The 24703-nt window shown below is 48.2% G+C and overlaps 1 protein-coding gene across 3 annotated transcripts; it reads left to right on the forward strand.

Annotated features, from left to right (window-relative positions):
- Positions 1–496: 496 nt before the first annotated feature.
- On the forward strand, positions 497–22833 carry LOC128765669 (disintegrin and metalloproteinase domain-containing protein 23). Of its 3 annotated transcripts, none has more exons than XM_053876603.1 (26): positions 497–759; positions 1032–1234; positions 2171–2247; positions 6506–6569; positions 8309–8391; positions 8498–8561; positions 9491–9563; positions 9670–9737; positions 9811–9876; positions 9939–10007; positions 10072–10238; positions 11418–11502; positions 11587–11674; positions 12689–12740; positions 13182–13281; positions 13364–13435; positions 13515–13601; positions 14644–14724; positions 14812–14862; positions 14938–15001; positions 15079–15184; positions 15966–16085; positions 16154–16322; positions 16661–16772; positions 16970–17060; positions 21369–22833. In XM_053876603.1, exons 1-26 carry the CDS (start codon positions 684–686, stop codon positions 21412–21414), a joined length of 2334 nt encoding a protein of 777 aa, XP_053732578.1. In that variant the 5' UTR covers positions 497–683; the 3' UTR covers positions 21415–22833. The 3 variants fall into 3 exon arrangements, with proteins under 3 accessions (XP_053732578.1, XP_053732577.1, XP_053732579.1); XM_053876602.1 differs by lacking the exon at positions 16970–17060 and adding an exon at positions 18890–18980 and having other exon boundaries at positions 498–759; XM_053876604.1 differs by lacking the exon at positions 16970–17060 and having other exon boundaries at positions 498–759.
- The last annotated feature ends 1870 nt before the right edge of the window (positions 22834–24703 follow it).

Raw genomic sequence — 24703 nt, forward strand, 5'->3', positions numbered from 1 at the left:
AAGATAGTAAAACTGCATGCAAATTGCACAGAAAGATCCATGGATGCATGCGCTTTACCAGTAAATCCCAGGAAAATTGCGCAACTGACATTTACTGGTAAAGCGCATGCGTCCATGGCGTCCATTTTACAATTTTTACTTTTACAATCTAGATTAAGGGTTAGGGCTAGGGTTAGGGTCAGGTCTGTGCAGTTTGGCTGTGACAAATGCACCATCATTTCCGGCGGACCACATCAGGCAGACAGACCAGATCTTACGATGCATGAGCGTAAAAACGTATCATTTCCAGATCCAGACTATTTTGACAACTAACACACAAATTTACGCGATATAACCAATATACACAATTCGTAGACCTTGTGCATGCGTGTTTCTAACATCCGGTTCCAGAACCGGAACTTCCGGCGGACCGCATCAGGCAGGCGGACCACATCAGGCAGTGACTGAGTCTACTCGTTGACCTCCACTCTCAGCCTGGCCACCGCCTTCCTCCCGCCTCCCGCCCCCCTCCTCCTCCTCCTCTTTATCACCCTCCTCAGCAGCAGCAGCGACTGCAGCAGCAGCAGCACCACAAGACCGGATCCTCGGAGAAAGCCCCTCCGCTCTGCGACGATGGGCCGCCAGCCACTCACTCACTCGCTGACGTGTCGATCTTGAGCTATTCCAGCCCTTAAATATGAATCATGCGTTTGATCGCTACGGCCACTTTGCTCGTCAGCATCCTCCCGCTTTGGCTTCTTCCATCACCAGCGTCGTCCGGTACGTACCGACCCTCCCGCTTCCACTCCATCGCCTCCTAATGAAAAGTGCCAGATGGGGAACGTCACAAACCGCCTTCCTCCGCTGCCGCTCACTGCACCTGACACCCGTGTTTTGGTGGAAGGAAGCAGTTGAAGTTCCCCTCTGACGATCAGGCTTTGTAGCATGAGGAGGAGGAGGAGGCGCTGGAGTGTTGCAGTGATGCTCCTCTCTTATGAATAAAGCATGACAGCCGGCGGTCAGCGTCTCATGTCAGTGGATCTGTGTTGCAGCTTCTCCAGGAGACGAGGAGGACAAGGTTGAGAGGGAGCAACAGGCGACTGCAGCAGCACCCAGCACCGACAACACAAGCCAGCATGCGGTGGAGCATGTGATCACCTACCCATCACGCCTGATCTACTACCTCAACGAGGATGCGGAGAGCACCTACCACGACCTGGACACCCGGGCGAAGAGCCCAGCCCCGCAACAGCAGGTGAGCTGTGAGAGAGCCACTCCTGTCTTTTCTGGTGGTGGAGTCAGGACTGCAGACCCCTAGTCCGGGGGAGAGTTGAAAAACTGACAACACACACGCGTGTGGGTCTGTGGGCGCGTGTGCCATTTGGAGTGATGGTGAGTCTACAGTCCTGACTCCACCACCTCAGGAAACACCATAGGCTGCACTTGCATTTTAAGATCATGAAAACATGCTGCATCCTGTGAAGTTTGCAGTTTGGTCCTGAACTTCCTGCTGCTGCTGTTGAGCTGAAATACTTCAATGCTGAACTGAAATAAACCCGACTTTGTCACGCTGCATTGAACACGTTCTGATGGATGTCAGGATCCAGAGACGTCTTCAACTAGAATCTAAAGTCTGATGATGGTCATGATGCGACAGATCCGCAGCAGATGTTTGGTGGCTGTGGACATCTGTCTCTGCAGTATTCATGAGTTCGGCTCACTTGTCATGTGATCTTACCCAAACTGCTGATGTGTGTTTGGCTGGGTTTTTCAGTGGAGGCTGTTTGTGTCGCCAGTTGGTACACTGATGATGTGTTTTTTTGATGGAGAACCGTGTGTGTGAACCTGACTCTCGGGGGCCACTTGGGTCTCAAAACTGTCTTGAAGCTGGATGCTAAAACAGAAGATTGCAAACTTCAGTGGGCCACACTGACATAGGGCATGTTCTCAAGTGTAGACCAAGTGGCTCTGTCCTTGCTGAAAATTTGGGGTTCCACGTCGTTGTTCTCACTGGCTCAGAAATTGCTAGCCTGGTTTCACGGCCAATGGTTCACTTCCTGGTCAATGTCACGGTGCCCTTGAAAGAAGAATGAAACCTGTGGGTCGACGGCCGCCGCACTGTGGCTCCTGACATGTGCATGTGATGGTCGTGTGTGAGTCCTGTAACATGACCAACTCTTGTGCTCCACAGGCCGTTCATCTCGCTCAAGCCAGCTTTCAGTTGGAGGCGTTCGGCGAGAGATTCGTTCTGGATTTGACGTTGAACAAGTAAGACCCCGCCTTTTATCAGCTGCAGACACAAATGTGTCGACGTGGTGTGATCATGAAGCTCTGGCTTCCATCTGTGTTGGTGGAGTCCAGCCTCGGTCTCGGACACATGTGACTGTGATGCTGTGGTTTGCTCTGCTCTGCAGCCTGTCAGTCTTTGCTCAGAGCTACCACGGCTCTCTGACCACTCTGGTTTACTCCCATTAAAAAACAGAACAAAACAATTCGTTGAAACGCGTTGATGAACATTCGTTGGTGGTGTCAAACTGCAGACTGTTTGTCTTCCTCCATGTGGGCTAGAGTGCCCCAAATGTCCTCCTGACCTAGCACCCTGCAGTCGCTGGCTTCTGGCCACAGAAGCGACTTCCAGCCTCCTCTCAAGGTCAGTCTGCTGGGGCGTGGCTAAAGGTAACAGACCCTGGGAGTCCTTTAAAGCAACAAAAGACTTGGTCACTGCCGTCTCTGGGTCCATGGGATCCTTCAGAGGAGCCATCTGAGGCTCTGAGTTGTAAATGCTGGCAACCGCTATGGGATCTGGTCGGGCTCTGATTCGTTCACTGTCGCTAGAGTTCAGACAAATGCCACCTGAAGTGTGTTGCATGTCGCACTTGGTCGCACGTTATGCACCTCCACATTGACCTCTGACTCACCCCCGTTTGTTTCCTGTTTCCTGCGGTCATACCGTCGTACAGTGACTTAATTTCCTGATGATAACCTGCTGGTTACAAACAGGACTGCAAGTTACTGCTCCAGCCACCTGAGTGTGGCATGGAAACATGGGGCACTTTAATCAAATGCATATTTCTAATCTATAGATGACTAAATATGATCGTCTCCAAAAATGTGTCTTAAAGTCTGAATCTTAAAAGTCAAATTCAAGTCATAATATTAGTACAAAATATTGAAGCAGAGTTTGGAAGTTATTGCACACAAGAAATTAAAAAGAAAGAAATGTAGTTGTTGTGATGAAGGAAGCAGATTCAGGAGTTGTAACCTAAAAGAGGAATCAAAAGTCCAGTACTGTTTCCGTGGGTGGGGTGTCGGATGAGGGAAACATCCAAGTCGAGCGCGGTCACGGGTTGAGCCGCGAAGCCTCAGGACCCTGGATGGTATTGATCCGCAGAGGAGCCGTCTGCACGTGTAAAAGCTTAATGTCCATCTGCATGAGGACTAAATGAATCTCATGTGACTCCAAGCATTTCAGAGGAAGCTTCCAGGACGGATCAGGTCGATCCAAATTATGAAAAAAATCCAGAACAGAAACATTAAAAACTGAAGTTGAGCCTCTGAATGAGCTGCTGTGTGTCACGTTTCATCGTCAACCGGCCACGTGTCCGTCGTGTCGTGATTAAACGCTGTAAAATACTGCTGTTATGATTTCTTTTATTACTCTGCAGAGATCACTTTAAACTCTGACGGCTCATTTAAATTATGCATCTTCTGCTGAGAGCTCAGGAGGAAGACTGATGGGCTGTTTCACAGCGCAGCTTCCGGCCCGAGCCTCTGGTGTTTGAAGGGTGCTTTGGTCCCCAGATGTCACTTCGGGTTTCTGGTTGTAGGTCGACAGTGGGACGCGATTTGTGCCAGAACAGGGTTTATGTTCTGCTTGCTCAGCTATATTTAGGCGGAGCAGCCTCGTGTCACTTCCTCTTTCAGCGCTGGAGCTGGTCAACAGATTTGAAAAGCGCAACCATTTGGGTTTGTTTTAGATCAGACGTGACGCTCCCTCTGCTCCTCTGGCTGCGCTCAGCATCTTTATTTGTCTGAAGACCGAGTCTGGCGCTGACAGATGAACACATGCTTCACTGAAGACGGTTTGAACGTCTCTGCGGAGGAAATAAACACTGCGTATAACCGAGTCCAGTCGTTGAAATAAAAAGTTAAAAGGATCCAGGTGAGAAGCACTGCCAGGGATCGGACCGTTTTGTGACTGAAGTTGCGATTGGTGGCTTCAGCGCCTCTGTTTGCTCTGGCTGGTTAGTCTCCAGCTCGGTTCCTCTCTGCGCTGCTCGCTGCCAAAGTCACCTCATTTTCTCCCTGAAAGCTAATTTGACGCCTTACAGAGGAAGACGCGCAGCAGAGCCACTGCAGCTCCCAACCTGTCAGAGGGAGGCAGAGCGTTTATGAGAAAAAAAAAAGTTAATCGTTGCTCCCAGCCTTTCAGACCTTCCGCTAACTGCAGGGGTTCTGGGTGGTAAGTGGGTTTTGTCCCCAGCAATTACATTATTCCCTTCTGTGGCTGCGTTTTCTCCCTCCATGGCTTGAGATATCCTGAGCAGCACCGTGCCAGACCTTGGTCGTGTCCTAAGAGAACAGGCTCCAGTGATTTTTCTGAAGATTCATTCTTGTTCCTTCTTCCATTACTCCATCACCTCCCTTCTGTTTTTTTACCTTCTTTCACCGCCTTCCCTCCTTCCTTCTCCCTCTGTTTGTCCCATTTGTTTCTGCTCTGCCATCTTCCACATCTTCTTCTCTACTTCCTTCTTCCAGCAATTTTCCTTCTCACCATTGCACCTATCTTGCTTGCTCTTCCTCTCCAGCCATTCTCTTCCATCTTTCGTTTTCTTCTTATATTTCCTTCAACTTTCTCATTTATCTGGAACAAAACCCTGATTAATAAATCGGGATGCAGTTTTCTCTGAACTTTTTCTCTGTGGACAAAACAAATCTTCAACAAGTTTGAAAAGTGCTTACCACGTTTATCAAAGAGGAACTTTTTTCTTTGCAACCAAAAACACTGCACACAAATTCCATAACCCCAGTTATTTTCAGCAGTATAGAAAATTCCTGCATCCATGGACGCATCATCCACATGCATCCCAGATACATAGATCAGCGCTTCATCCGAGAGAGAAAAGCAGCGAAAGCAAACTAGAGCTAGGATGTGTGCGTGCCAGACCATCACGTACGTGAATAGCTCAAACATCGCAAGTAGCTTGATCTACGGTGGCCTAAAGTGGACAAAAAGTAAGTCCCTCCAACAAGGGGTTCATGAGAAGGGATAAATATTTATGTAAAGAAGAGTTATATTTCACAGGATACACATAACAAGCCCGTGTCACGGATGCTTTTATAGTAAGAAATAAAACCCCTTACAATCCAAGCTATCTGAGGAGGCTCCGGGACTGTTGCAACCCAGAGAGTTGGAAGTTTGGCGTCATTTCTCCATCAACTAAAGTCACTCTGTATTTGCCAAACGCACCTTTCATGCCGCATTTTAGCAACTGAAAATTAAAGTTTCAAAACAATTTGCATTACTGGCAGCGTGTCGTCAACCCGTGCACTTCGACTAGTCAACCATTCACTAAGCTCTTCAAAATGGTCCCTGCCCTGTCACTGACTGAGTTCTTCGCTGGCATCCCTGCAACAACATCCTCCTCAGTCGCCATGCTGCGACGCTGGACCGGTGCTGGCTCAGCGTCTTTATTTAGACAGGCTCTCCTGCTGGAGGTTTGGCGGCAGGAGCTCGCAGCTCCAAATGTCACGGCAGGACTGAACGTGACATCTGATCCGGCGCCAGACTGCAGAAACCCCCTGCCGTATTCTCTGACGCGCCTCGCTGTCTTCGGCTGGACCCGGAAGCCTCGCGCCAGGACTCCCTTCTCACCGTGTCCTTTAAGAGGCGCTTCTCGCTCCGCTGCCCTCACTTTGGTGTGGCTGGAGCTAAAAATAGCCCCTCATTTAGGCATCTCAGCGCCTCCCATCATAATGGTGCACTTCCTGCGTGCTGCTGAGCATCACTCACCTATGTCACACTTGTCAAATCCATTTCATCTCGGCGCCCGGGCCGGCGCTTCATCTGTCCCGGGGTCGGGTGATTTGTGACCGGTCGTCATGAATGTAGCGCTGGAGTGAAGGTGAAGTCAAGGCCTCGGGATCTGCTCCGTGTGTTGGCCATTTTTCAGCCTCACAATCATCTCGCCGGGGCATCTGCTGCGCGTGAATCCACCCTGGGTTTATTTATTTAACCAAACGGTGCTCCATCTGAGCGGCCTGCCTACGGTTATTAATTATCCCCGCCGTGAGTGCATCATACATTTCCTGTGGGCAGACACCATTTAACATCTCCGCTGCACTTTTGAGACGTCATGAGATTCTTTGTGTGCTAATCCCGGCACAGCGGGGATCAGGCTCTAATTCACTGCTAATGCGGCTGTCATTGTTGTCCTAAAGCCAGGCGTGTCAGTCAAAGAAGAAAGAACGCTGTTAAAACTCACGCAAAGCCTGAAAATCTCATCCACTTCTCTGTCTCTTCCAGTGATTTGTTGTCTTCAGATTATGTTGAAATCCACTACGAGGGAGGGAAGCCGGTCCTGTCCAAGGTAACGTTGATCTGGAGCTCCTTTAAGCTCTTCGTGATTGTGGCACACTTTTTTCACACTGTACCAATACATGACGGGTCATTTAGGTGCAGCCGCCTAGTTTCTCCTCATGTGGCTTCCGTCTGGGCGCTCCAATTTCCTCCCACAGTCCATAACATACTTGGGGACTCGAAATTGTAATTGTTTGACTAGATGTGTGTCTAGATGTGATGGGCTGGGGACCTTTCCTGGGTCTCCCCCTGCCTCTCAAGTAGCTGGGATAGCACCAGCCTACTTCGACCCTCTAAGGCAGAGGTGGGCAGTTAAATTTCCTAAAGGGCCACATTATAAACTGTGACAGTAGTGAGGGGCCATCATGCCAAAAGGGAGGCGGCGATGACTAAGAAACATGACGGGACAAAAAAAATCTTACGTAACAAAGAACGAACCATTCAATGGAAGCAAAGATATTAAGTGCAAATATGGCATGAAACCTATAAAAATATTGCATTTATTAGGCAATTATGCAATTTAAGTTGAATATAAATAATGAAACTAGAGCAAAAAATATGAAATATTAAAAGGAAATTAGAATATATATTTTCTATTTTCTTTTCATGTATTTTGAGGAACAAAAAATACTCACTAAAATGGCAGATGAAAAGAAATTTAAGTCCTGAACATGTTATAATCATTCTTGAAGGCCGCAAAAACACAGGAAAAGGGCCGCATATGGCCCCCGGGCCGCACTTTGCCCAGGTCTGCTCTAAGGCCACTTTATGCCCCCTTTATGTATGAAAATGTACCCGTCTATTTCAAATGTTGTTCCCGTACATCTCTGAAGTCAAGTTGCTTCATTGAATGAATCGCATTTGAATTGTGATTTTGATAGTCGATGATGACGCTCATCGTCCCGCTCCTCCTGCGACCGTATGCTTGCGTTTCTGTGACTGAATCTGGAGACCATGCAAGGACATTTTCAACTGCATGACCGTACAGTTCACAGACCCGTCGATGTGACTTATGTGACTCCCTGCCTGGCAGACATGCAGACTGTACACCCAGCCACCTGCATTACTGATGCTACACATTATTAGCGACAATCATGCTTGCGAATGCTCAGGCTAAACGGTCAAGCTGCCTCAGAGCTGCATTTCAGAATTCAGATGTGTAAACGAGAGCAGGGCGAGAAAGGTTTACTCATGTGATGATGGCCAGATGGAGAATCTTGGAGGGCCACATGTGGCCCACAGGCCGCCAGTTGGAGAGCCTAGATTTAAATGCAGGTTTCTGCCTCTGCTGTCCACAAACATGATTAAAAAGGGAGCATATGTTGGGGTGATGCTAATTCCCAGCTGGAAAGTGCTGCCACCAACAGGAAGTCTGGTGGAGCCAGAGCTTTGTGCAGGAGGGGCAGATGGAAGGAAGCAGGTAGGGAGGAGAGACGCTGCTGCTGCTGCTGCTGCTGATTCAGGCAGAGGTTGGCTCTTCTGACTGGAGCTGATTCAGCAGGCTGCTGCGCCCCTGCAGCCTCTTGCTGGAGCCGCGGTCATGTGACCGCCCAGAGAAGCGCTCTGCAGTGTGGGAAGAGAGAGACAATGTCCTCTGCTCACCCTGGCAGCTGAGTCACACTCAGCATCACTTTGTCAACACCTCACAGAAACCTGAGCAAACAGGGCCGTCGCTCCCGTGCCTGTGTTTGAGCCGCTTCACTTCTGTTTGCCGTGATGCTGCGTCAGCTCTCTGCTGTCTCCCTGCAGGGCGGGGAGCACTGCTACTACCACGGCCAGGTGAGGGGGAACCTGGACTCCCACGCAGCTCTGTCCACGTGCAATGGGCTGCAGTAAGTCTGACAAACATCCTCATGCAGTTCATGCGGCTCCTCGGCCGCCATTGACCCCATATCGACGTGCTCCTCTCTCTTCTTTCCTTCGCTGCGTGCTGGGCAGTGGGATGTTTGACGATGGAGTCCATGTCTATCTAATTGAGCCCCTGCAACAGGGCCATTCGATGGTAAGTGGGTTTGCTCCCCAGTAATGGCGTTATGTGGCATGTGAATGTTTTCTCCCTCCAGCGTCTCAGAGACACAGAGCAGCTCCTTGGTGTCGTCAGAGAACACGCCGGTGTGACAGGGGGAAATTGGAGATGAGACTGCTTCCTTCCATCTTGTTCTTCCTCCTGTCTAATCGTCTCCATCCCTCCTCCTCCTCCTCCATCTCTGCCGCCATCACTTCCTCACGTTCTCCTTCTGTTGCCCCCTTTCTTGTCCATCTTTACCTTCAAGCTCATCAATCCTTCTTCGTTTCTCTCTTTTTCTTCTCGACAATCTTGTTTTCTCATGCATCTCTTTCTTTTTCAAGCTCCTCACACACTTATTCAGTTTACACCTTCTTCCTTTTATTCTTCCAATCCCTTCCACCCTTTCTTCTTTCACTTCACTTTCAACTTGACCTTCAACGCTCCTCCTCCGGTTGTACCTTTCCTTCTCAACTCTTTTCTTCCCATCATTCTTCCTCTTCGTCTGTAGCTTCATTTCCAACTCTTCCCTTCTTCCTCCTCCCTCCTCTGCTTCTCTTTCCTCCTTATCCTCTCTCATTTTACCATTCTTTACTTTCAACTGCTGCCTTTATTTGTCTGCCTTACTCTACTGCTACTATTTATTTTCTACATCATACTCTTTTTCCATTTCTTCTTCCCTTTCTTTTTGAGTCCTGTCCATTTTCAACCTCCTTCTTTTTCTCTTCATCAGTTTTATAGTTGTTTTTCTCCCTTTCATTCCCCTTGTTCTTCTCATTCCTCTTATTTAAAACAGTAAATACAAATCATTTATACATTTTACAGCGAAGGCAGAAGCTACAACCGAATGTAAAAGTTAGCTTTCATCGGGTCTTGCAGTGTATTTCAGAATCACCTCTCACTTACGTTGTTCTTCTGTCCTGCAGGACTCGGCTGCTCGGCCACACAAACTCAAACGAAGCACTTCTCTTCAGTGGGACAGCAATCTGGTGGAGGAATGTGAGAGTTCCTGTCACTCTTTCACCTCAGACACAGAAACATTCCTGACAATAATGTCATTACAAAGAGGCTGCAGTGTGACGGTTGACCTCATGTGTGTTTGCAGTGGAGGACGCTCAGCTCTTCTCTGAGGTGGACAACTTGTCCTGGCTGAAACGCAGAAAAAAGCGAGCGGTAAGTTCCTGCTGTGCTCTGAGCTGATCCCAGACACCTGTGCCAGATGCCGTCACTGACGTCTGTTGTGCAGATGCCACGCAGCATTTTTGAGGAGATGAAGTATCTGGAGGTGATGATCGTCAGTGACCACAGTATGGTAGGTTTCTGAAGGCCCTTCCGTGTTCTTCTCCCACTGACACCTTCCCTCTTAACTGGCAGTACAAGCGGCACAAGACGAAGCAGCAGTCACAGAATTTCGCCAAGTCGGTGGTGAATCTGGTGGACGCCGTGAGTCTCCACTCTTCTCCTCACAGAAGCCTGTGACATTTCTGAGCGCTGATTTCCTCCACAGATCTTCAAAGACCAGCTACACACCCGCGTGGTCCTGGTTGCTGTGGAGATCTGGTCTGACAGGGACCAGATTCCCATCAGTGTCAGACCTCTGGAGATGCTGCGAGACTTTTCCAAGTACCGGCAGCAGAGCATCAAGCACCACGCGGACGCTGTCCACCTCTTCTCGTGAGTCGACGCCCTCTGATGTTCATGCTGCTAGTCACGTGGACATAAGTGTCCTCAAGTGACCTCATATTGTTTAGTCCAGTCCTCCACGTTAGTGTAGCATCTATTAAAAAAACTACACATTTCTTTATCAAATGTTTTATAGTTATAAACCAAAGAAACATTATATTAAGGTGTAACCTTGGAAGAATTCATCCATTCATAGCTCTCTCCAGAGGCTTCCTCCAGCTGGTTCCCAGGTCAACTGAGAGACATCATCTCTCCAGTGTGTCTGCGGTGGGGTCCTCCTCTAGCTCAAGGGTCACACAAGGACCTGAATGATGAACACGATCCAAGTGGGTCGAACACGGTATAATTACCTGGTTTAACGCGAAACAGGAGTCCAAACTGATCATTCTTGAAGGCTTCTCTGTGGTTAGATAGAAGATGCTTCCGTCGCTCATGAGATCCATGTGTCATGGAGGTGATCTAGTTTACTGTGAACTTAAAATTCTTGTTTAAATTTGAGTCAACCTTATGTATTGATTGCACTTGCTGGCCACAGAAAATGACTTGGCGGCCCGGATTTGGCACCCGACCCTTGAGTTGGACACATTCTTGTAATTACTCCAAGGGGAGGGGTCCTGAGACATCCTGGTCCTGATTGACCTCAGCAACTTTCTCTTGATGTGACAGAGGTGAAGGTCTGCTTCAACATGTTCCCATTTCAGCTGCTTGGTCTTCTTCCATAAGTCAGAATGTTCGGAGCTGCTCCAAGTTCCACACGTCTATAGCTCATGTTCTGTACTTTCCTCACTCTTGAACAAGAACCAAAGAAACCTGTGCTCCTTCACCATGGAGGAATTTCATCACCAACCTGGGCAGGACAATCCTCGCATTTCTGAGCTCTGTGGAGCACACATGAGCTAAGGAACTGGACTGAAGGCCAACTGGGTTTTGCATCATCTTTTCTGCTACAAATGCTTGCGCTGGTGGTCTACACTAGTAGTTCCTAATCCTGTGGTGGCAGTCAGATTATTCAGTGCTGTAATTTATTCATCATGTCAGACATGGATCGCAGCCGCTCTCAGGACTTCACACTCCCACTCAGATGTTCGCTGTCGCTGTGCAGAGAAGATAGTGTGAACAAGTTCTCTGTCCATCCAGTGTATCCACCAACATCTTCTGACTGTCGTGCAGAAACGTGGCCTTCCACTACCGCAGGAGCAGCGCGGCGTACTTTGGCGGCATGTGCTCTGTAAGCCGGGGGGTCGGCGTCAATGAGGTAGCCGTCTGACACCTCTGTGCTAGCGTGCTAGCAGGTCTGTGCTAGCCCTGCCACTGAGAGCCTGCTCCTCTCTCCCCTCAGTACGGGACCACGTGGTCCATGGCGGCGTCCTTGTCACAAAGCCTGGCTCAGAACCTGGGGATCCAGTGGGACCCGGCATCAAAACGAAGTGAGTCTTTCTTCATGTTTTCATGAGCAGTTTTTACACTCTGAGTCACAGGGTTGAAGTAGTGAAGAAAGAACTTCTTCTGGCTCAGCTCTGTCTTTAAAACGACAGGATGCTCATGATCTGATGCAGAACCCGATGTATTCGGGTCATCCACCCTACTCCTCAGAATTTGAGACCCTCAAATGGTGTCAGAAGTGGGATGATCATCTGACCCATCGGAATCTTGTGCATTTGACTGGTAACTGCTTGTGTGAAGCAAAAATACAGTCGAGATGTTTTGATGATTCCTTTTAATGGTTCAGATTTGTTTATATTAATAAATACAGTCTCACCTTTTTGGATTCTATTTTTCATATATTCCAAACTGATGTTTTTTTTAGGTTTTCTAATCCAACATTATTTGTTTACAAATTTCAAACATCTGATTTCAGATTTTTTTAACTGTAGTTCCACATGCAGAGGCCCAGAACCGAGTCAGAAGCCTGAGATGTTAGAGCAAAGGCGATGTTGCGTGAAGGACGACAGATGAAGCGAAGCCCAGGGGTTCGCTGCTCTCAGGGCTGGAGAAGTGTGATGAATCGCTCTCAGCCTCACAGCTGATTGTTTTCCAGGCCCAGGTTGTGCCACATATTCTCCACTGCTCCTCACCATGCAAGTCTTCATGTTTAATGTAAAGATGTTGTTTCAAACTAATGAGCCCAAACACTATAACCACCTGCCTCATTTGGCAGGTGCCACTGTCAGGCCTTGTTTGGGTGAAAGCTGTGAGCGCAGTGGACGGTGTAGCGAGCCTTCAGAGAGTCACATGACGGCCAGTTGTGAGAAAATGCTTTCCAAATGAAGCAGATGAGTGCTTAATATTAGCTGGTTGCGATCAGATTTTGCTGATATCGTGATGGAAATGACGGATGATCATATCTGAAATCAGAAATATCTGCTGCTGCTGCTGCTGTGACATCACTGACCTGATGATTGATGAACTGAGCTGAAGAAGTAACGCCCATCTGCTTACAGAGGAGTGCGGGTGTGCCGACTCTTGGACCGGCTGCATCATGGAGGACACTGGGTAAAGTCCATGGATCTGGTCGATGATGGGCATTTGAACCACATCTGACAAAAATTATTATGTTGATATTATTATTTATTTTTTATACCAATAGCTAGTTTTCACATGTACAAATTTTTGTATCTAAAAAATAAGAAAGGGCCCAATAAGGGACAAAATAAAAAAAAAATAGTACATATACATTAATAAATAAAGTGAAAACATGCATACTGTGATAAAGCACACCCATGATGGAAGAGGGATATGCTAATATGCAAAAAACAGGAATTATAGAATAATATGTAAAAGTATTTGACATAAAAAACAGGAATTATATTCCGTAAATCTTATCTTAATTATATACCAAGATCTTGAGAGGGAAAGCACTCCATGATTTTCTTCTCAACGCCATGAGTCATTTCTGGAGTGCGAGACAGTGACTGCAGGTTTCTGTGTCTGCAGCGTCCAGCATCCTCGCAGATTCTCTAAATGCAGCATCACAGACTACAAAGAGTTTCTCCTGAAAGGCGGAGGCTCGTGTCTGTTCAACAGGCCGACGAAGGTGAGGCAGTCGCCGTGCTTCTCCGCTCCGTGCCGTAGAATCACTCCCTGACTCTTGCTGCTCTCCTGCCTCACTCTGGCAGCTGTTTGAGGCCACCGAGTGTGGGAATGGATTTGTAGAAGTGGGGGAGGAGTGCGACTGCGGCGCCCGGGCGGTGAGTTCTCCCTGATTCATTGGTGTGTTTGTCACAGGTGTGTTTGTTCCACTGGGTGATGTTCTCTCACTGTGTTTAGGAGTGTTACAAGGAGTGCTGTAAGAAGTGTTCTCTTGCCAACGGAGCTCACTGCAGCGACGGGCCCTGCTGCAACAGCACGTGTCTGGTATCAGTTCACACTCTTCTGGATCAACTGCTGCAGAATACTAAAGGCTGTTCTCACTGAGGAGAGCCGGCGTAACCGCTTCTGTGGAGCGCTTCATTCATCTGATTCAGAAGTCATTGGCATACACTGGAGTCAGCACCTGGTGTCAGTCTGAGCAAAGTCTGTGATGATGAATAATACAGGACCAGATGATCCTCTGAATGAAGCACCAAACACTGGGTGAAGGCGATGGAGGAGTGCGGATGGCGTTGTGTGAAGGACAACTGAGGGTCTGATTCCTGCAGGACAGAAACATGAGCTTAGTTGAGCAATCCTGCCCCAGAACTCTCCCAGGCTGTTTCCCGAATTCAAAGAGTTTAAATTCTTTTAAACGACAAATCACATTTGGCTCCTCAAAGACTTGAATTTAGTGTTCCCTAGAGCCGGTAAATAAAAAGTTGCTGATCAGAACAGGACAATGTTATCACCGTGATAACACTCCAGGCCTGCTGAGTGTGTACAGCAAACAGCTGTGTTGAGGATCGTGTGCAGTTTGTTCCCCAGGTAGGCCAGGTGTGCTCCACACACCGTGTGAGAGTGAGCCTCCTCTGATGTGTAAGCAGCCACAGAAATAGCTGCAGCTTGATAAACCAGAAATGATGATGAGTCAGGAGTGTGAGGTGGTGGAGACGGTTGTGTACCACAGTCAGGGTTGACTTTAACTGTCTTTTGAGCTTTTCTACTGCGGATGTTGAGGATTTCCTGCTTATTGTAGTGGGTGGTGTTTCGAGTGGGAAGCCCAGTCTGAGGAAGAACATGGTTTGCTTCTTGAAGAAGACACAAGGTTGACTTCTCAGTGCTGAGTTAACAATGTTGGATAACATCTAAAGCTCACAAGGGTAGAAAGGGTAGAAGTCCGTGCACACAATACGCCCCACTCCTTTTTAGAATGTATTGCAACTGTATTTTTGAACAGCATCTACATGTGTTGATTGGATGATCATCCACAAAAGAGAGCACAGAAAAGCTTTCTAATAGTGAACCCTGTCTTCCTCCCCTCCAGTTCTATCCCCGGGGCTACAGCTGCCGCTACGCCGTGAACGACTGTGACATCTCTGAGACCTGCTCCGGGGACTCTGGACAGGTCACCATGTGTATCACTACATTGTTTTCTAGCTAAGAGTTGGTACTCAACAAATGGTCTAGACATGTCATGTGTGTTTGTTCACAGTGTCCCCCCAACCTCCACAAACAAGACGGCTACTTCTGCCAGGTCAATCAGGTAAACACGGCGCCATGCATTATTCAAACAGGAGCAGGAGCACTTTAACGCTGTGCTGCTGGCTTTATTTAACAGGGTCGCTGCTACAGCGGGGAGTGTAAGACCCGAGAGAACCAGTGCAAATACATCTGGGGCTCAAGTGAGATCAACAACCAACATCAGACGCGTCTGCAAGTCGGCGTGCCCCGTTTATCTGTTGCCTTCTCATTTGCTCAGAGGCTCTCGGCTCGGAGAAGTTCTGCTACGAGAAACTCAACACAGAAGGAACAGAGAAGGGAAACTGTGGGAGAGAAGGAGAGAAGTGGCTCCCCTGCAGCAAACAGTGAGTCAGAGAGAAACTGATATCAGGAATCACTTCGCCAATATTGATGCCACCTTCTGGTGGGGAGGGGTTGTTTCTTGGTCTTCAAGTTCTAGCGTCAAAGTTCCAGTTCCTTTAATGACTAACTGGACACTGTCCAGTCGAGCCCTGATGGATGCCCATTTCCCAGTGCCTCTGACCTCAGCAGGCTTGGGCAACAATGTCTTCTGTTTTTCACTGTTCGAATCACTTACTATCTGGGACCTATGTCGTGAAAAGCCAGCTGAAGTGGGACATCTTCTTTGGACGCTTCCCTTCCAGGAATTCCACTCATGTCCGACGAGGCGGATGTCCAGGGCCAGACCCAGGAAGAATTGGAGAGACTCCATCTTTCATTGTCCTGGGAAGACCTCAGTATTACCCCAGAGGAAGTGGAGACAGAAGTCAGGGCCTGTTTGCTCCTCCTTCTGTCTTCACGGGAATGAATTTGTCTTCTGTCATGAAGATGTTGTTCTGGCCTTTTGTGCTGAGTCAACAGATAAAGCACTCGACTTCCCGGTCAATCGCCGTTTGTACTCTCACTTGTGGTCACTAGTGTTGGGTAGGCCTGAAAACAGGATGAGAAATTGGATTATTTGGAGAGTATACCTCAGTATTGCTTCAGGAATGCAGGACCAGGATTCTAGCGAGAGGGAGGTCCGACATCCTTTCCTCGGCTGCTGCCCCCACGACCCAGCCCAATCAATTGAACGGTGATTTGTGTAGAAACTGCTAATGTATGTTTTACTCTTGTGTCCAACAGCGATGTGTTCTGTGGTTACCTTTTGTGCGCCAATATCGGACGTGGCCCGCGAATAGGAGTCATGAAAGGGGAAATCACACCCACAACCTTTAACCATCAAGGCAGACTGGTCGACTGCAGGTGATATTTCACTGCCACGAGCGTCAACATTTCTCGCCTGACTGTTTTGCCTTCTCTCCTCCTCGCAGTGGTGGTCACGTCCTTCTGGATGACGAGACTGATTTAGGATACATAGATGATGGGACTCCCTGTGGGCCGTCGATGATGTGCCTTGACCACAAGTGTCTGTCCATCCAGTCCCTTAATATGAGCACTTGCCCGACTGGACCTAATGGACAGGTGTGCTCTGCCCACGGGGTGAGTTCTTCTTCCATTACCTGTATTTTGGAACCTGTAGACCTGCCCTTGGGCTTACAGACCTTCCCCTTGTTCTGACTCTGATTCGCTTGCTCCCTGAATGTACCTCATGTGACTCATCACATGATGCGGGACTGAGGAGTGACGGAGTTGCGGGTTAAGTCAGGACTTGTGTGAATATTTCCTTCAGCGCTACACTTGCGATCAATATTTCCCCACTCGCTGCGTAACTGGCTGCTGGGAAGAGGATTGTTCCTCAAAATAATCCTGGGGTGTCAGCACATTTATTTCAGCCGCAGCATTTGCTCACCCGCTCCATTTGTTTTACTTCCTTTCAGGTGTGCAACAATGAAGCCACGTGCACGTGTGACGCCACCTGGGCCGGGACAGATTGTAGCATGCCTGATCCACCGAAGCAGCCTGAGCCCACTCAGGAGGAAGGACCCAAGGGTTGGTTTCCTTTACTGCCGTCCCATGAACACACCCAGTCTTGCATGATTCAAATGAACTAATGTGACATAGACCAATGCAAACTCTCAGCTGTGGTGGAAGATGATTTCAGGTGGTGGGAGTCGTCGTCCAAGAGGACCTCACCTGCTGTTTGTGTTTGACAGGGTGGTAATAATGCTCCTCTTCCCTCTGCACAGTGAGCGTGGCCACTAACAGGCTGATAGGGGCAGTAGCAGGGACCATTCTGGCCCTGGGGGTGATTTTTGGAGGCACAGGGTGGGGAATAGAGTAAGCATTTTAACCCTTTACAGCTCTTCCTCTCATAGTGGTGCCTCAGTGTGCGGGCGGTCTCGTGAGCCGGCCTGAGCCCGTGTGTGCGTCCCGGTGGCTTTGTGTTTTCTTGTGTGTTGGTGATTATCATGTGATTGTCATGTGAATGGATGTTATAGGTGTCGTGCGACCGATTGATAGACCCCCCCCTCCCGACCTCCCGACTCTCTGGTTGTTCCCCATTTTCTTCATCCCTCCTCTTTCTCCCCTTGTCTCTTTTCTGTCGGTAATTCTTAGTCGTCATGTGGTTGCTCCTGTGATCCTCTCCTTTCTGGGGCATGTGGGGCATTTAGACGGAAAACAGTGCAGACGCGTGTCCAGCTAATGACCTGGCTCTCCAGTCAGCTGTAGGCTGCGTGGTGACTGGACCCCTAACATCCTGCATAAATGCACAATCAATTTCAATGTCTGCTTAAAGTGGCACTAGTGATGACGTTCTGTTGTTGCCAAAATTACCAGTGATGTTATGGATGCCTAGGTGTTTAACCAGACAGACATCAGAAGAATAGCGAAAACACAATACCCTCACCAAGACCCAGCATGGACGTACTCCTGTTGCCAGACCTCCAGGGCACCTCTTAGCTGACCGATGCTGTCTTCTCATCCACTGGCGGAAGAAAAAGTGGCCTCATGGTCTCATTCCAGACCTCTTCCCCATCACTCTTCTCTCCACGTCCTATCACGCCAGCGTGCCCCTTGGCTTGGCGAATACCTCCATTTCCTGCGGCATCCGCAGCTAGTGTCTGCACCCCATCATGCTCCCACTTCCTGGTGGTCCTGAGGAAACGATGGTGAGGAGAGATGGGAAGCACTGCACTGCTGGTCTGTCTGTGTGCTGGGACCCACTCAGACAAAAGGACTATAGCGGCCTTGGCCACCAGCCAAAAACCTGCCTTCAGTGCTGATCCTCCACACTGGGCACAGAGTGATGCCAAATTCAGGCTGTTTTCTGAGGTATGCCTGGATGAACCCCCGTCTGTCCTCCTGCCAGCATGGCCTCATTCATCCCCCATCACTCTCCTTTATATGTCATGGCATACCAATTTGGTTTGGTACATACTGCCATGTCCTACAACACAGCCCATCAAGCCCGGGCTTTGCCAAGGGAACGGTTGTGGGGAATGTTCTCTGGTTCCAGGTCCCACATGGGGTGTCGCTCTAGCAAAAAGTTCACGCCAGAGTTTGCTACCAACCAAACACCCTACTTGCTTTCTGGTCCGCCACACACCGTGAGGTCACAGAGCACTGGCCAGCTATAGTTGTTTTCAGCCAAGATGAACCCCTTTTTCTCCTCAAGTTTGCGTGGCCCTCATTCCTAGCTTCCGTCACCCACTTCCCGCTGTTATTCGTACACCATCCGAGTGCATCCAAGTTCGGTACACCTCAACCTCCCACAGTGTCCACGACACCTGACGCAGCTCAGCACTCTCCTACCTCCTGGTCTAAACCGAAGGATTGGTTGAGGAGAGCTGGATGATTCTTTGATATCCAGACAAGGTCAGTTAGAACAGCTGAGGCTCAACCAACGCATCCAAACAAATGTTCTGCGTGTTATTCCTAGTGCTACTTTAACCATCCATACTGACGGACACCGTCAAGACATCGTCACACTGATGATGGGTGGAGGGAACCAAAAGCATGCAGAAACTCTTAGACCCGGTCATTGTACTGTACTATTATGGTATGTTTTCTGTTCCATGTAAGGTCGTCTTGTAGCATAGCTCCATGTCATCAGTGCAGTCAGTGAGTGTAGAAACTCATGTCTTTTTCCCAATAACCCTTCACAGGTCCTAGTGCCACCAATCTTATAATAGGCTCCATCGCCGGAGCCATCCTGGTGGCTGCCATAGTGCTGGGGGGGACTGGATGGGGTTTTAAGTAAGCACCACGCCGCATGCTTTTCCTATCGTTACTCGATCATCCCTGCTGCTTCTAGACACCAGAGTTTGAGCTCCTGCTACAGAATGTGGACCTCAGACTTGGACAGGGCAGCGAGTAGTTTAGAGTAGAAGACTCACTTGTTTGTAGCAGAACTTCAAACTGATTGGAGGAGTAGAGCGAAATGCTGGATGTGCATGTTGAAGGAGGGACAAGCACTTTAGCTTAGGGTCAAATCTGACTTGTCTTGAGCAACAGGGGTGTGACACGGTTAACTCTGCAGGCTAACAATATGAGAGAACTGCAGTTCTGTAAAGCATGCCGGACGACAAAGCATCGTGACTCGATCTTGAATTTACAATCAAAGATTTCTGCATGCGGACTGGGAGGACAGTTCAGAGCAGAAAAGCTGAACCAAAGCCTGAGCGACTTCCTCACCATCTTCCTCTCCGCCGGGAGGGAGAGTGGCAGTGGTGAGGGTGCCGCCTGAAGGAGCCAGGACTGTTTGGTTGGAGCTTTTGTGCCACGGCTGGCCGCTTGGATGAGCGAGCTTTAGAGCAGAGCAGGACTGTCGGACCTGCTGCCACACCGGCTGCCATTGCTGCCTGCTTCACTGACCTGGTACAGGTGCAGCGCATCACACTGCATGAGCCTCGCACAGCAATAGTGCCACCTTCTTCTGGCCCACTATTGGAAACGTGCATGAGAGAGTGACACGAGCCCCACAAGAAGCCACAGTACGGGGAGGTTATGCATCACTCCTGTTGTCGTTGTTGTCCCGCCGCTTTTGTGGTCATGGTCTCTTCTCTTCTTCCTCCAGGCCTTTACTTTTGTTCCATCCTTTTCTTGAGTTTGTTCTCTGTGCTGCTGATGTCTCCGCCATCAAGGCTGGTAATGAGACATCAGCTCCTCACCTTGTTCGCTGATGTTGCATGAACCAGCTTCCTCTAGACGCTGTTATATTCAAAACCTTGTTGCAGTGGAAGATTCAGAATCATCTCTGCACACAGTTCACTTGTGGCATTCCTTCCTTGAGTCTTCTATTTTTCATATGTTGAGCGAGAGAAGAGAAACGGTGATTAGCAGTAGCAATACGAACAATGAAAACAATTCATACCTACTTTGTTTTAAATCTCAGCTTTGCAGTTCCTTTCACCAAGCCATCTATGTGGCACCGAACCGCTGCTAGCATTAGTTAAAGGTTCACATATCTGCTATCTAACAACTAATATTTTGCACCTGCAGTAATCTAACACTGCAGCTGATGTACCTTTCTTTCAATATTAACTATAAAATATGATGATTATGTTTTAGAAAATGTTAACACTTGACACTTGACTGACTTTTGACTCTTAATGGGGGCTGTTATTAGTTGAGTTTGCGTAACAGTTAACCACTATTTACACTTTTATTGTCTTATTTTACCAGTTTAGTATGTTGCGCTGCATTCGAGTTATCTTGGAAGCACAAAGTCGGAGCTGTAAATGAGGTCACAGCCGAGTTTCCCGCATTCCTGTTATCAACGTCAGAAGAGAAGATAGTGACGTGCGTGAAGACTTTGTCCTGACACAAGAAGCTTCTTAAAGAACTAGAAAAACTAGAAAACCCGCCATGGATGAATAGGAAGAGACAAATTATACTTCCTGTTTACATTCCGGGGCGGCCATTTAGGATCGCACACTCGGGGTGGTGAGTTTAAGACGCTGACATCCTACCCCGGGTGTTGTCAACATGGTCTCAAAATGTGTTAAAGTAGTGGATTTTTCCGCTTCTAATAGCTTTCAGAATCCAGATGTTGAGCGAACGAAGATTAAAACAATAATCTGGTTACGTTAAATAGATAAATAGCATGACGGCTAGTATCATAACTGATCATAGTGTTTTAGAAATGGTTTTACTCAGTCAATGACCAAAATGTCATTTCAGCTATCCACTTTTCAATGCATTATTTGTCCAGGGTAGAGCTTAATTACCATGTAAAATCTTGAGTTTTAACATCTCTGTCATCTGACAGCTAACAAATCTATGTTAGCAATCCAGCACTTTCGCGCACAAGCTAGTTAGCACTCTAGCACTCTCCATAGTAAAGTGTTTTCAAGGTCCAATATACGACTTAATACTGCTGCAACCCAACAAGTTTTTGAATATACAACAGACTTCCTGTTTGAAAGCCAAAACATGGAGCAGCTTTTTCACTCCGACTCTTCAGCACTTCATAAATGGTCCTCCCTCCGTGGCATTGTTTTCCAGAGCAATGTCCATCCAAGTTAACTTTCCTTTGGACGCAAGTCTGAAGAAGCGTCAGTGACGTTGCCGCTCCAGGTTTCATGGTCCAGATCTGCTGTTCGTCCCGACTCCAACTAACTCCTGTTTTTGTCTCCTCACAAGAAATGTGAAGAAGCGGCGGTATGACCCCAACGCCACAGCCATCTGATCCAGGAGAGATGCCAATCACAGACAGACGACTTCCAGGCTTACTTAGTTGGCTAACTTTTTAACGTTTTATGAAATCCAACCGTAGTGACATTTAGAAATGCAGCCTTCTCAACATCACCTCACCCCAGTTCCCCACTCTGATATCTCTAGAATAACAGAGCTCCTCTACCATTTTTCCTCACCAGTGCACAGACGGAATCTACCGCTGTCGTACTGCGGCGATTGTTCACACAAAATTGTGCTGCTTGCTGGCCCTTTTTGGCATGAAGAGTCCTCTCTGCGGGGCTCTGCATGGCTACGAAAGCTTTATATTGCAAAAACATCCACAATGGGAACACTGCTTTTTGGGTGACGGCAATAAACCTCTGTTTGCTGGTGTGGGCGAACTGAAAAAAGAGTGCATGTGAGGATCCGTGAGGGCAGTGTGGACCACCAGGGGAATGCACACACACACACACACACACAGTCGATCTGTATATAAAGACGTTCAGGTCTAAAATCTACAGCATATTTACATCAGATCAACTTTTGGTTTGTATCTACGCATGCTGTGTGGCGGGTGCTTTGGTGAATGGATTAAAAAAAACTGCAGTTTTCATTTGGGCCTAAAACGTAAGCAACACTAGCTGCTTCCGGGTCGGAACCGCTGTGGTTCGGAGGAGGAATTCTAGAGGAATTCAGACTCAGCCGTGGTGTTTGAACAGCGACTCAAAAGCCAAAGAACCAATCACCCTGAACATATGGATGTTGTTGCACACAGAGCACTTTCTTCTCTGTCTGCAGCCAGCGGTGCCTCCTACTGCTGAGGGCAAACTGTTTGTCCATGCAGGCACTTAACACCTGCCCAGGCAGGTCTCACTTCACTCATCCACGCCCGGCTTCTTCGCTCTCATACACCGATAGACTTCAAGTTCAGCTCGACTGGCAGCGCTGCATGCAATCACTATAATAGTGGGCTTATAATTCTATATGGAGCCCCCGAAATCTGCAAGAAAATATGCTTCAAACGGTAGGTGCATGTGGACAACAGAACATTTAACTTTTATTTACTATGCAAAGAGAGATATTGCACAAACGTATGGGTAACGATGCCATGCCATGAATTCAAAAAACAATCGGCTCAAATGTTTGGCCCACGCCTTGTTTCCCACTCACAACTGAAGAGGCTCGGTCTCACAGAGCGGACGGTAACTCGTGTTGATTCGATATTTTCTAATCACAAACACGACTTTGTGCCTGTACATGACGAGGCCGGAACAGTGTCCGGGTGCAGGGTTTTGATTTCCAGTCCAGCTGATCGTTGGCGTGTTCCAGGTGCTGGTTTTGTTGTGACCCTTCATGTTGCTCATTGTCTAGTGTCCTCTCTCACTGCATCATGTACAGTTGGACCGATGATTAAACTACTGACCAATTTTAACCAGTGTCTCTGCACCCTTCTCTTCAAGATTAGGATACATACATCTGTCTCTCTTCTCTCTCTCTCTCTCCCTCTCTCTCTCTCTCTCTCTCTCTCTCTATATATATATATATATATATATATATATAGCGCAAGCTTTCTTGTGCCTAACGTGAGGGGGTCATAAGGTCAGAAGATGGAGGGAGAGAAAAAAATGTCTTTAGTGAAACTTAATTTTCATGACTTTGGTGTGACAAAATAAGGTAAAGATGCCGTGGCATTATCTGTCATTTGATTCGACATAATTTCTATTGTTTACCGATTTTCATTATGAACCCTAAATAATGGAAGAAAGGTAAAACATCACCAACATGTGGATGTCATTCTTTTAAAGCCACTTATTGCAATGTATCTTCACTCAGTATTGTTCATGTAAATAGAAAATAAACAGCTAACACAAAACAAAAAGTAATGAGTTATGTAGTAGTGTATATAGTATAATATATAATACATTATCACTCAGACGATTCCTTCGAGTTCCTCTTGCTGCCCTACAGTGATTGACACCACTATGATCAGAGCTGGATCCAGCTCTGCAGATGAGGAATGAGCAGGTGAACGTCATGACGTGTGACAGAGTCCTGGTCTGCTGACTCAGTTGGCCTCAAACGTGTCAGACAGGCGTTGTGTGGGGAGACCTCTGCTGGCTGTGACAGGTAGCTTCACCGCGGACTGATGGAAGGACTTTAGCAGCTGTACCTGTTTTTTTAGATCAGCTGATGAAAGCTGGTAACCTCTGACCCCTCGGGTCAAAGGTCGGGGTGTTCTTGCCACCAACTTCCTGATCACTTGTATTGGTTACTGTGGCTCCCTCCCATTGAGCTCCATCCGGAGAATCCACTTCCGTTCAGCAAACCGCTCCGGTTCCAGAACAGCTCTGCTTCATGACTCGACCCACCACACCTGCTGAACTGCTTCACATCAACGCTCCATCCAGCCACCTCAGGTCTCCACCCCATTCCTGATTCACCCTCCATGCAAGTTGTGGGGTTGCAGGGGGTCTGGACCCGTCACCCCAGAGTCTCCCCTCATCTGAGAGAAATGCTGAGATGTTCCCAGGTGAACCATGAGATGCTCCTGCTGGGTCAGCCAGGGAGGACTCCTGAGAAGATACCTGAGAAACCCGTGGAGCAGCAGCGAGTCTCTCCTGGATGGCCAAGCTTCTAAGAAAGTACTGTCCACAGTAATTCAAGAGTCTCTTGGCTCAGCTCTTTCTTCTCCAGACTGAAGACATCTCCTGATCTCTGATGCCTGATCTCCTCTTCTCAGTCAGGGAACCGGTTCATGTCCCGGTGTTTGGAAACCGAGGATGAGATCCTGAGGTCTAAAAGCTGTCGACCTGGCTGAGTGGAGAAATTCTGCGACCAGAACCATCACTTGTTAATCACTGGCACTGCCCACCTGATTCCTCCTCTCTGCTTAAAAGTCATAATTTAGGCCTTGGAACGGAAACGCTCATCGCGTCTGCATCATTCCAAGAACAAGACTTGAGTACAACCTCTTTCCTCTGCATTTATGGCGGCCCCTCGCTGCGACGGTAATTACACTGGAGATCAGGGAGGCATATGACATTTCACTAAAAGCACATCACGGTATCTTTTGTATCATTCTTTAAAGCACGCCTGACGTGGCGGCGGAGCCTCAGGTGACACGTGAGCAGAAAGCCACAGCAGAAGACTGAAGACAGCTGCTGGCTCCATCACCCAGGATGCAACAGCTCCACTCATCTCCACGGATGGTGTGGAGCCGGACCAACGGCCACATATGTCTGTGGAGGAGCTCGAGATGCCCCAGAACCTCTGAGGTCTGACTCCACCTGAGAGCAGCAAGA

Source organism: Synchiropus splendidus, chromosome 10 (assembly GCF_027744825.2).
Source record: "Synchiropus splendidus isolate RoL2022-P1 chromosome 10, RoL_Sspl_1.0, whole genome shotgun sequence".
NCBI lineage: Eukaryota > Metazoa > Chordata > Actinopteri > Syngnathiformes > Callionymidae > Synchiropus > Synchiropus splendidus.

Excerpts from the sequence above, each read along its gene's own strand:
- LOC128765669 (XM_053876603.1), top strand. The coding sequence starts at position 684 with ATGCGTTTGATCGCTACGGCCACTTTGCTCGTCAGCATCCTCCCGCTT. Across the intron at positions 9,738-9,810 it reads AACGCAGAAAAAAGCGAGCG|ATGCCACGCAGCATTTTTGA; the intron begins GTAAGTTCCTGC and ends TCTGTTGTGCAG. Across the intron at positions 11,503-11,586 it reads GGGGGGTCGGCGTCAATGAG|TACGGGACCACGTGGTCCAT; the intron begins GTAGCCGTCTGA and ends CTCTCCCCTCAG.